This window comes from Cetorhinus maximus, chromosome 22 (genome assembly GCF_964194155.1).
Source record: "Cetorhinus maximus chromosome 22, sCetMax3.hap1.1, whole genome shotgun sequence".
Classification (NCBI taxonomy): domain Eukaryota; kingdom Metazoa; phylum Chordata; class Chondrichthyes; order Lamniformes; family Cetorhinidae; genus Cetorhinus; species Cetorhinus maximus.
The window spans coordinates 55,223,905-55,236,756 of NC_135900.1; the positions used below are offsets into that span (position 1 = coordinate 55,223,905).

Sequence of the window (12,852 nt, forward strand, 5' to 3'; positions counted from 1 at the left end):
CTACTGAAACCTCGGGCAGAATCTTCTGTTTGGCGTGTGGAGGCAGGCCCTGCATCGGAGTTGGCTGCACACCCGCTGAACTGTCAAAGGCCTGTTAAGGCCATTAATAAAACTAATTGAAGTAATTGTCAGGGCTGCCTGTCCAACCTTAAGGTTGGTGGGCAGGCGAAGAGCCCAGGCGGCCTTCGCATTTTTCATGAAACCTCATCTACGGGCAGGATGAGGTTTCACGAAGGATTTATTAATGAAATAAATTTTTTTATCAAAATTCATATTCATGTCCCAGCTCATGTGACACTGTCACATGAAGGGACATGTCTGAATTTTTTTTCTCTTTTTTTCAATGTTTCATTATGAAATTAATCTTCCTGAGGCAGCCCCGATTTCTGCACTACGCGTGAAAGAGTGCAGACCCCAACTCTCCCTCCTCCCCCTGCCCGCACAGGTAGTGAGTGCTACTGGCTGTGTGTTATGCTGGGTGGGCCTTAATTGTCCTGCCCACGTAAAATGGTGCTGCGCAGCTGGTCAAGGCGGCGATTGGCACCGCGCCCGCCTGTGCCCGCTCCCGTCCGGCCCGCCTGACTGGGAGAAAATTCTCCCCCTAGGTTAAACTCCAGCCCAATTGTTCAGACATGTAGCTGGACTGGAAAATGGGAATGTTAAAATGGTGGAATAAGGCGTGCCCTTCATTGTTGGGGTGGGGAGGGGAAGCCTAATGCTGCACATGACTTCTAAATCCAATCCAGAGTACTTGACGCTGACATCAACTTAAAAAGTGGTAAATATTCCCTGGCATCAACATGCCACTCTTTGATGAATACAACTTAAACCTCTCTTCTAAAAAACAAGTGAGAAAAAAATAGACTTGCATCTTTGATACCGTTCAAAAATCATTTTTATTATGTAAACTCTCTTTTAAACCAGGCCCCAATAATTTAACACGGAGGAATTTTTGGTTTGCAAGATAGAATTCTCAACCATCTCCACTATCTCCCCCACCATATCAAGTCTTTTAGCTTCATGTTTAAAAATCCTATTTTAATTCTACCTACACAGAGCCAAGCATGTAACAACTAAATACTGTTCAAAACAGTGCCACTTAAAATACCACAAATTGTGTGCTTTCAACAATGCCCACAGATGGATTGAATTCTAGAGTATATATTATTGTTACTTTCTTTTAAAAAGAAAAGGTACTGCTATATATATATATATATATATATATAGGGCACTGGAAAATGATGCTGGAGAAGTAGTAGTGGGGAACAAAGAAATGGCGGAGGAACTGAATAGGTACTTTGCGTCAGTCTGCATGGTGGGAGACACGAGTGACATCCCCAAAGTTCACGAGAGTCGGGGGGGCAGATGTGAGTATGGTAGTCATTACCAAGGAGAAGGTGCTAGGAAAACTGAAAGGTCTGAAGGTGGATAAATCACCTGGACCAGATGGATTACACCCCAGAGTTCTGAAGGAGATAGCTGAAGAGATAGTGGAGGCGTTAGTGGTGATCTTTCAGGAATCACTGGAGTCAGGGAGGGTCCCAGAGGACTGGAAAATCGCTAATGTAACCCCCCTTTTTAAGAAGGGAGTTAGGCAAAAGACGGGAAATTACAGGCCGATTAGCCTGACCTCAGTCGTTGGTAAGATTTTAGAGTCCATTATTAAGGATGAGATTTCAGAATACTTGGAAGTTCATGGTAAAATCGGGCAAAGTCAGCATGGTTTCATCAAGGGGAGGTCATGCCTGACAAATCTGTTAGAATTCTTTGAGGAGGTAACGAGTAGGTTAGACAAAGGAGAGCCAATGGATGTTATCTACTTGGACTTCCAGAAGGCCTTTGACAAGGTGCTGCACAGGAGGCTGCTCAGTAAGATAAGAGCCCATGGTGTTAGAGGCAAGGTACTGGCATGGATAGAAGATTGGCTGTCTGGCAGGAGGCAGAGAGTGGGGATAAGGGGGTCCTTCTCAGGATGGCGTTCGGTGACTAGTGGAGTTCCGCAGAGGTCAGTGTTGGGACCACAACTTTTCACTTTATACATTAATGATCTAGATGAAGGAACTGAGGGCATCCTGGCTAAGTTTGCAGATGATACAAAGATAGGTGGAGGGACAGGTAGTATTGAGGAGGCGGAGAGGCTGCAGAAGGATTTGGACAGGTTAGGAGAATGGGCAAAGAAGTGGCAGATGGAATACAACATGGGGAAGTGTGAGGTCATGCACTTTGGTAGGAAGAATAGAGGCATAGACTATTTTCTAAATGGGGAGAGAATTCAGAAGTCTGGAGTGCAAAGGGACTTGGGAGTCCTAGTCCAGGATTCTCTTAAGGTTAACTTGCGGGTTGAGTGGGTAGTTAGGAAGGCAAATGCAATGTTGGCATTTATTTCGAGAGGACTAGAATATAAAAGCAGGGATGTGCTGCTGAGGCTTTATAAGGCTCTGGTCAGACCACATTTAGAATATTGTGAGCAATTTTGGGCCCTGTATCTCAGGAAGGATGTGCTGGCCCTGGAGAGGGTCCAGAGGAGGTTCACGAGAATGATCCCAGGACTGAAAGGCTTAACATATGAGAAACGTTTGAGGACTCTGGGTCTATACTCGATGGAGTTTAGAAGGATGAGGGGGGATCTGATTGAAACTTTCAGAATACTGAAAGGCCTGGATAGAGTGGACATGGGGAAGATGTTTTCATTAGTAGGAGAGACTAGGACCTGAGGGCACAGCCTCAGAGTAAAGGGAAGACCTTTTAGAACAGAGATGAGGAGAAACTTCTTTAGCCAGAGAGTGGTGAATCTATGGAATTTATTGCCGTAGAAGGCTGTGGAAGCCAGGTCATTGAGTGTATTTAAGACCGAGATAGATAGGTTCTTGATTGGTAAGGGGATCAAAGGTTACGGGGAGAAGGCAGGAGAATGGGGTTGAGAAACTTATCAGCCATGATTGAATGGCGGAGCAGACTTGATGGGCCAAATGGCCTAATTTCTGCTCCTATGTCTTATGGTCTTATTCTACTTAATCAGTAATAAAAGTATTCTGATAGGTGCTGGGGTTTTTTTGGTCAGGATTGTTTTATAGAGAAATCAAATTTTGCAACCACACTATAGAGCAGTGTTTTATTTAACGCATTACGTTATTACTGAGAATAAGCAGAAGTTGCTGTTGAACAAGATAAAGCAGTTTCCTGATTGCAACAGTGCCTTAAAGGGATGGCCTGGCAGCAAGTCATTAGCAGCCTTTCAATCTGCCAGACTGGTAAATTTAAAAGGGTAGCAACCTCCTTTGCTTAGGGTTCAGTTTGTGGTGAGTTAGTTCCTCAATTTCATTCGCCAGCAATGTGCAGTGGTCCTATTACCTGCTTGTTCAATTTACATATTTTTTTACAGAGCAAGTTGAAACCAGACACATACTGCTAGTCATTTCCTGTTCTGCAAATTCTGATGTGCCCATTTTGCATTATAATCAAAACTTCATTGGCACTGTTGTTTTGCAAGAAATAACTAGTCATTACAAAGTAACAAAATGGTTTTAAAATGTCACAGGTCAATAGCTGCTTACAAATCAAATATTTTTAGGACAGATCCCAAACATGTTTTACCAAATACTAAACAATGGGGGGCAGGCGGGGCTTGGCTTGAAAATGGTCTTCAAACTAGGGAACCCTAACTGAGGTATCTAATGAGCCTGTAAGCAATTTTTTTAAAAATCACTGAGTTATAGGCAGGACCACTGGTTTATGGTAATTCAGTAAATTAAATTCAGATTCGGTATATTGAATTTGACCAGTGTTTCCATCTGTTTATAATTAGGGCCTATGGTTTATAGTGACTAAATAAATTAAAATTCCGATTTTATTACACAGGTTTACAGGAATTTCACCTATGTTTCTGTGAATCACATTCTACAATGCTGTCCATTTTCCTGTGACAAACACAAGCTTCTAAAGTGACTGTGGTTAACAGAACAGATGGAATTCGCATGATGAGTTCTGATAAGGGGCCATTCAGCCAATATAGCATCCAACTGTTTATTCAGCTTGTCTACAACCACCCTTCCTGGCAGCCTATTCAAGTTATTATTTGCACTCTGTAAATGAGAACTTGAATAATGACAATAATAATAACTTAAATAAGACCTAAATTAGTCCTTTATCATCCCAAATCCATACTTTCTTGGTTTGCTCCCCTAGTGTATTTGGAAAATATTGTTCCAGGTTTCCCTATCCCTTTAAGTATCTGGATGAATGTTCAATTAGAAATTTCCTTTTCCTTTGATGCTGTATGGAACTTGATGGATGTCGAACCGCTAGAAAATCCCGTGCCAAAAAAGGTCAAGGAATTCTGCTGCTTTGTTTCTTGTCTTTGGGACACATGGACAAAGTTTGCAAACCTTTCATCAATAGATGAGTGGGCTGGATAGAGTTCATGCCAATAAAATTGCACATGGTCTTGTGGAAGGCATGTGTTTTAGTGCCCCATCATTTCATGTTCTGTATTTCTCATGTTCTTAAATAAGTCAACAAAATATGCATCACTTTTTTAAAGTGTAGAGTAGCCCAGCTGAAAAATAATTCCTTTGTCATAGACGTACATGGCTACTGTACAGGAATCCACAGGAATTGAGCCCTTAAACTGATTAATTTCACAACAAATCACCGAAGGCTGGGTTGTACCAATGGCAAGCTGTTCTCTTCTTCCTCTTCAGAAGGAGGAAAAAACAAGGATCTCGAGATAAAAAAACATGTTCCTCCCACACTTTTCTTTTATGGGTGTCTTCAGTTGACTAGGTCACAGTCCCACTCACAAAGGGTTAGGAGTATGTTACCTAGTCAACTTCTTAATTAAGAAACCAGTGAATGAAGAGAAAGAAAAGGATTTGATACGTTCACATATAATGAAAAAATACATACAAGAAAACCAGGCATGGGCAGGACTGGATCTGGGTAAATATTCATCATTCATTGTGTATAATGCATTGATTTTACTCAAGACCTACAATCTGGATGAACAGATTCCTGGCTGCGCCAACATTGCAAAATAATTTATTGAAATAAACTTGAAATCAATCGGAATGAGTAAACCTCTCCTTCTTTGGTTTCCATAGTTACCTCAAGGATTAACGTTTCCACGCACACATTTTGTGGAAGTCGAATGTCAGGTTTGAAGTGTTTTGCAATGGCAACCAGGAGATGTAAAGTGGAGATCAAGTCCTTTTTGTGGATTACTGAAAGTCAAAGGAAACAAGAGCTGAAAAACGACAAAACATTAGCTTTGACTGGAGATACAATGCATACATACATGCAAACATGATTTCCAAATCAGTATTCTGCACCCCTGAAGAGTTGTGAGAGCCATGAACAAAGACTTTCATTTTATTTTCCTTTAACATGTGCCCCTAGCCTCCACCCATGAGTTGCCCATCGATGGATGTTGACTGATTGGGAATTAATGTTGTTCCCCTTTGTTTGCTATTTATGGAAACAACATAAGCAGGTCAAAAGGCCCTATTAAAATGTGATTATTGGTCCAATAGATTTTTTAAGCTTTCCTGTAAAGAAATACTTGTTTTCCACTTCACACAGCAGCATGCTTAAGATCAGAAGATCAATATTTGCAGAATTCTATCCCATTACTCTGAGCCAGATGGGCTACAACTTTCTTGAGAAAGGCCATTGAGCAAAACATTGGTTGAGATTTTGGTTCTGAACAAAAAGTCAGTCAGTAATAGAGGGATAACAACAGTGCAGAAAGACTAACCCCTCTTCAAAATTTGATTGTCAAATGTCACCTGAATACCGTTTGCTTTGAAAAAAAAAAAATATTTTATATATACATAAATACACAGATATGTATACATACACACAAAAAAAAATTGTGTAAACATTTGTCACCTTTGTCAATCCAATATAGGAAAATCAATATTTCAATCTAATTACTTACCTCTGATTGACTTGTTCTTCCTCCATGACCCACTTCCTAGCCTTGAATCCAGTTTCTGAATGCTAACCCTAGCCCTGCTAAACCTAATAGAATGCTAACCCAGTTATTTTTCATATTCATTTCATTCTTATGAAAGCAATGTGAAAATTAATTTGTGTAATGGCCTTAATATTTACCTCAAATATATTGAACATCTGGAACATGACCCACTTCTTCTACACACATTAATCTTAGTTCCTGTGGTCACAGTTTTCTCAGCAACAGGTTTGTCATCAATACTTGCAATCAACTTTTGCTGACACACTTTGCTGATTTGTGTAGTACAGGGGTCTGTCATATACAGGGTTAATGTGGGTCTGAGTAGCGCACCATCCACACAGTGATGTAAGAAGACACATGACCCAGACCCAGGGTCAGTGTGGTGTTAAGCAGAGACATGTATAAACCTAAGCATGGAGACAGCTTCTAGCTTGTGCCTTTTACTGTTGCATCATGTATCAAGACATCATCTATGTGGCAAATGATCCCCTGAAGGCTGCAAGATGGCCAACATCCTACATTGGAATATTTCTGGCGCTGTTGTGATCCCGAACAGCAGCAGTTGAAGCAGAATCTGCCAAAGGGGGTAATAAATGTTGTCAGGAGCTGGGACTCCTTATCGAGAAGAAATTGCCAGAATCCGCTGTTTACATCCAATTTTGAAAATACCGTGCTCGTCAAGAGTTTAGTCAGGCTTTTGTCCACTGAGAACATAGGATGTACTTCTCTGGCTGCAGCCTTGTTAAGCTAGTCAGGTCAATGCAAATTCAGACAGACCGATTTGGTTTTGGGACTGGGGCCATTCTAGAGCATCGTGCAGTCAGTGGTATGACTGGGGAGGTGACTCCCATGTTTTTCATCTCGTCTAGCGGCTACTGCACTTGTTTCATGATTGGATAGGGAAACCTTTTGTGGCATAATTAGGCACACAGGATTAGCATCCTCCCTCAGTGTAATCTTGTATGCATTTTTCAGTCATCCCAGTCCTGTGAAGAGATTCAGGAACTCGCTTTTATACTTGGAGCCCGATCTTTGTTGGTTGACCCAGTCAATTGTTTGTAAAAGGTTAAATTCGACAGAAGCTTTGTGGATTTATAGTGAACAGTCCTGGTTGTGAACCACGAGCAGGGTCTCTTGGATTATTTTATCCTGTGCCTCAGTGTTGCCTGCAGGGTGTCTTTCACCGTATAGGTGCGTCATGGGTGGCATTAGTTGTTGGGTCACCAGCCATGGTTCTCAGTCCGGCAGGCATAACACTGGCTCCCATGTCCACTTTAAAGTTTATGAGATGGACATTAACCAAAATGTCCACATTCCAAAACGAAAATCCAGGATCTTTGATCTCACCCAAGAAGCATGACTGTCTCTCTCTTGGTGTAAAGTCTCAACTTCATAAATCATCTTTGGGTCTTCTGTGCACTTAGATGCTTTGGCCTTGCACAGTTTGTCAAAAGGTCCAGTCCTATTACATTGAAAGCATTGGGCTGAAATTGCAGAACATTGATCTCTCCTGTGAGGGCTCTTTGCTCCACAGCACTGGCATGGTCACTCTACTGGTCAATTAGAGTCAGTCACAGCTTCCCTTTGCCTGGAGTGTCCCTGTTTCTGTGCTGTTTAACTTACTGAACTGTGAGGTTTCCTTTGCACCATGGCTTACTTTCTCCTCTTAAAATGGACCTGTGCTGCTCACAGAGTTCAGACTGCCTAACAATCTGGATAGCTTTCTCGAGGGTTACAACTTTCTTTGCTTAGAGTGCATCTGAGAGTGTGTTGCCCGCTTCTCCTACAATTATTCTGATATGTTCAGGTTTTAGATCTCCATATTCGCAGCCTTCAGCCATCCTGTACAGATCATTAATGAATGAGTCGACAGATTCTCCTGGCTGCTGGACACACATTAAATTTAGCCCTTTCCAGGATTTTGTTACTTCTTAGATTAAAATAAACATTGAATGATTTTAGTACTTCTTCAAATGTAGATAATTAGCTGATTGCTTGACTAGCACTAATGTCATCCATTATCAGGCCTACCAAATAAAGCAATATGTTAACTTGTTGAACTTCTGTCTTTTTATCCAGACCTGAAGGAATCATGTATCTAAGGAACATTTTTCTCCAAAATCCCCAATTATGTAATTGACCTGGGCCTTGGATAAGTCCAAACTGATCTGGAAGAATGGATTTCTGATCCATGGTTAAAAAAATTCAAGTGTAGTTTCAGCTTTAAGAAGTTGCTGAAATTCAAGATGGTGCCATCATTTGTTTGAAGACAAAGGGTTCATCAGTGCTTGCTGGTTTTGGCAGGCTCCCACTGCAATGCTGCTCGTGGTCAGCCTTGAAAATATTTTAAACCATGCTGCTTGAATCGACTAGCTGCAGACTTCTCGTTTCAACGCTATGCTCTAGGGTCATGAAAGCATCGAATCTTGGCCTTTGCCTGGTCTTTAAAACTGATTCTTTAGTTGTGATTCTTCCAAATTAATTATTTTTTTCTCTTTTTGAAGCAAACTTAGATGCCACATGCTCAGGTGCCAACTTGGGAATCTAGTTTTTCTGATGGAGTTTTAAAATGGCAACTTCTAACCACTAAATTATTTAAAAATTCCTTAGAACTTGCTCTATGCTGGAATTTAAAAGGTTTATCTCACCCCTACTAGGTCTGTTAACCTCTGCACTCTGGGAATTGAAGTTGGAATCCCAAGAGATCCTATGGAGTCTTCTGCTGCAGTGAGGAATTTTAAATTCCTGCCTTCAGCTTCCAAGCATTTCTTTGGAGCTTTCCATCGCAATTTTCCTCTGCACCTTTGTTTCTCGAACTTTTCTTCAGATCAGAATGCATCTTCAAATTTTTCTTTAGTCTTGCAGGATTTTAGTTTTAGTGAGGTTTTGTGTTTTTCCATTCACTGCCACCATGTTGTTGGGTGTTGGATACTGTTCGGTAGGTCTTAATGAAGTCCTTGTAGCCTTAAGTAGGATAACTGCATGCCTTTATTAACTACAAGAACTATTTACATATATACAGTAAAGGGTTCAAACTAGGAACTGTTACCATGCTTGCTTGTGCACATGGCTGTGACCCCTATGGTACAGGTCATGTGTTCACTTACATCATTGTGTGGGGAGGTACTGCACTCAATCCCATGTTAACCCTATATGTGCCAGACCCTTTTACTACAATTACAATACAGCATCTAACAGTGACCAAACATCTTACACTTACCTTTCAGAATGATTCCAGCTCCTCAGTGCTTCCCCCAGTGGTCAGAAACTCTCCAAGGTGGTGTGTTTTATTAGGCCTGCCTAAACCTATACCAGTACACAAAACTAATGCACAGGAGGAAATACAATCTTCCTGTGGTCCTCACAAAGGGACCGTGACTTCAGAAAAGACATTAAAATGCAGAATGCTGGTTATTGAAACAATGGCTGCCACAGACAGACCCACCCAAAACCCCTTGAAAAAACACATGGGGTAACGTATAACAGGCCAGACTGCAGCCACTGCAGAGAGATTGCAAGAAAGTTTTCAGCAGAGGAAACAGGCTGAAAGCTGAGCTCTCTCCCCCTTCCTCTTTGGAACAAGTGCATTAACAGAAGTCAACTTTATGAGAAATCCACCAGCGAAATGAGATCTCATAATTCCAACATCCACAAAGCAAAATAATCCAAGTCACTGCAACATTTAAAAATCTACACCTCAAGGACAATCGAAGGACACTTAACCATATATTCTACCTTTTTTCATTGTACTCTACCTTCCCTTATTTCTGAAGAGTGTGCATGATGTTGCCTCTATTATTTTGTTTCCCTTGGGTTTAGTGGTTAATCAATTTGCCCTTTCTTTAATTCGAGAAGGTTGTTTGATTGCCTCCTTATTGATTATGGCTTCATTAGTTAAATGCATTTGGATTCGGAAAAGGCGCACCCTCATGAAAAAGAAACTAAACCTTTGTTGTGGCCAACTGAGGAAGCTGAAGAGGGGAGCCAGTTTACTCCTCCTCACCTGGTTATAACAGGGGCCATGCACAAGTTATCAATTACTTGAAAATCCTTAATCACCCAAATACAATTGACATTTCCAGTAAAGAATGATAACATCTCACAGCCTGACCATCTGCACTTAAATTGTGCAACTCAGATAATTGGATAGAAACATCCATATGCAGCAAGAAGTCATGAAGTGCGCCTTAGCAACAGTGCATCTGAAGTGACTTAATTTATACGCCCAATGATGGTGTGAGTTGCCACCTTCTTACACAAAATAACTAGCAATGATTAATCTTAAGCTTGAGCAACCAGTTCTATCATTCCCTAATGTTGTTTCCATTAATAAGAAGTACAAGTGAAAATGGTTTTCACTTACAGGGGAGAGATGGACACAGATAGAGAAAGAGATGCTGAAATACACGTGGAGGACTCATTCACAAAACAATGAATTCAATGATTGCACAGATCCATTCGAAATTTAAACCAGTGCTGCCAGACTCACCCTCCATCCCCCACAATATATACACTCACATGCAAGGAGCCTGACTTTATTTATTGTCACAGAATGGATCTCCAACTGGCACTACTACATCAGCCATCTACTTTCATCTTTTTCCTCTATGCCCTCTGCCAACTTTGCCCTGATCCTTGGTCCACTCTCTCCACCAAGTATTATGCAACCTCCTACCAGTCCAGTCCATCACCCACTCTCCCACTGGTCTCTATTCCTCAACGATCCTCCACTCACCAGCCATCAGACTTCCAAACCTCAACAGTCCCCTCACGCAACCCAACCCTCCCTTCATGACATCCCTGTCATGTTTTCCCTGCACTGAGCCAAGAACCAGAATAGATTAAGGTATATAGTGTGCTTTTCCTAAATTGGCTGACTGACATTTAGCATTTTTTATTGCATTAAAACTTACAATTCTATAGAGGATTTCCATTTTGTAATTAATGCTCATCTGCGTTCTACAGGGTACTTACATTCGGTACTCCAGTTCAGATTGTCATCCTCTGTAACTTGTAGAAGCTGATTTGCCGCATCCAATATAATATTCAATTTCTGTTTCTGTGCATTGATAGACAATGCAATTTCTTCCACATGCAGCTTGATATTTCCTAAATGTGCTAACGGAAAGAGAGAGGGAAAAAAAAAGCTTTGATTGAAACAGAAGTCACAACTGATCATATACATTGTTATGGCCATATGGGGAGGGGTAAAACTTGACTCCCCTAATTGACCACTCCAGGCCTGACTGTAACAGGTTTGTTTGTAAATTTAGGAGGATGAAGGAATTTTCTCAATGCCTGTGTTTACTAATTGCAAAGGAACAGGTCTGACAGGCTTTCTTGATCTTTTAAACTAGAGGGGTTAGTTTTTATTGAGTTAAAAACCCACTCAGGTAAAGATAGCAAAATATTTTAAAAAGGTAACCCACGCTTCTGGAACTTTCACAACCCACATACACACACAAGCATGCAAAGTTTTACAGGTTATACTGGAAGCTCTCTTTCTCTCTCAGAGAGCAGGAGAGCAAGCACGAGAGTTGAGCAAGCATGACAGCGAGCAAGCGAGAAGGGACTTCTTTACTGCTTCAGTGGATGTTTCTCCAGACTACCACTGCTTCTGAGCTTAGTAGCTGTATCAAAAAGATTTCAAAACAGTTACCCGTCACTTGACCTTCTCTTGCCACAATAATTTTAGAAAGGGTTTTGTTTATCTGATGTCTGAATCTGGCTTTTGTTCTATGGCTTATTATGTCCCAGTCATTAGCTTCCAAAGGAGTCATTATCCATTTCGATGACTCCTTTCCAGATAGCTATTGCCCTTGTAGAATTTTGGTGCATGGCGAGGTAGTCTTATAAAGTTGCAGATACATTGTTCCATTCCTTTCAATGATTCTTTTTTGAAGTGGACTTTGACACCCTCAGGTGTGTATTAGCAACATGTAGGGAAATGTTTGCGTGCAATCCATGTAAGAGGTCAACTTATAATATCAGACATCAGGTGACTTGTGGTAGCTATCTTTGGTCAGTATCTTTTCTCGTCTTTAAATAGGTCCTTTTTAAACAGTTCAGTAAGTGTTTGGTTAGCTGTTGCAATTACAGGTTGATATAGCTCAATCACAATTCCTGTCATTGTGACAACATATAGTCAAAGAGCATTGGTCTCCATTACATCTGTTGTAGACATTTCAGCCGGCGTTTGTTTCTGACTCAGGAAATTAGTTAGCACAGTGGGTTTCAGCTTGTGTGGGTGTTGCACATCTGTAAATAGCGTCTGAATTAATAACTTGTGGTTGTGCACTATTAAAATACTAATGTACTGCTAAAAATAAGTTCTTCTTGATTCTTTTCCCTGAACCTAGAGGCGCATGAGGCAGATGAAGCACATGCTTATGTCTGTTTCCATAGTTAATTTTTCCTGGAACAGGTTGCTATCACATGGCCAGAGGTGATAGCTTGAGGGGTGCCATTCCACATCAAGCATTGCTGACCAGGAAACTCTCCCACTCTCAAAGCCTGCCATAGGCATATTGGAAGGATTTACAGGTTGATAATCAAACCTGTTTAGCCATATTGTGAACACACCTTCCGTGGCTATCAAGGCAAGGAGTGGGACTCGAAACCAGACTTTCTGGCTTAGAGGCAGAGATGCTACTGACTGCCCCACAAGACCTTCCCAATGATAAGTTAGTGGATATCTTATTTTATAAAGGCAGATATATTAAATCCTGTGTATGATTCTACTGCTAAGATATTGGTGTGTCAATCTAAGGCTACAAGAGGCAATTGCTCTGCATTCTTGAAATCAAGGCTTTTTAAAAAATCCTTCATGAGCTGTGGGCGTCGCTGGCTAGGCCTGCATTTATTGCCCATCCCTAATT

At 41.1% G+C, this 12,852-nt stretch overlaps 1 protein-coding gene across 3 annotated transcripts in view; it reads right to left on the reverse strand.

Moving 5' to 3' along the window:
* Positions 1-12,852, reverse strand: part of parvg (parvin, gamma) — a 57,244-nt gene that overhangs the window by 25,991 nt on the left and 18,401 nt on the right. For all 3 annotated transcript variants that reach the window (XM_078568346.1, XM_078568347.1, XM_078568345.1), the window contains 2 exons: positions 10,949-11,092; positions 5,104-5,219 (listed from right to left, as the gene is read on the reverse strand). In XM_078568346.1, the coding sequence (XP_078424472.1) occupies positions 5,104-5,219; positions 10,949-11,092 (260 nt within the window). The remainder of the gene's footprint in view (positions 1-5,103; positions 5,220-10,948; positions 11,093-12,852) is intronic.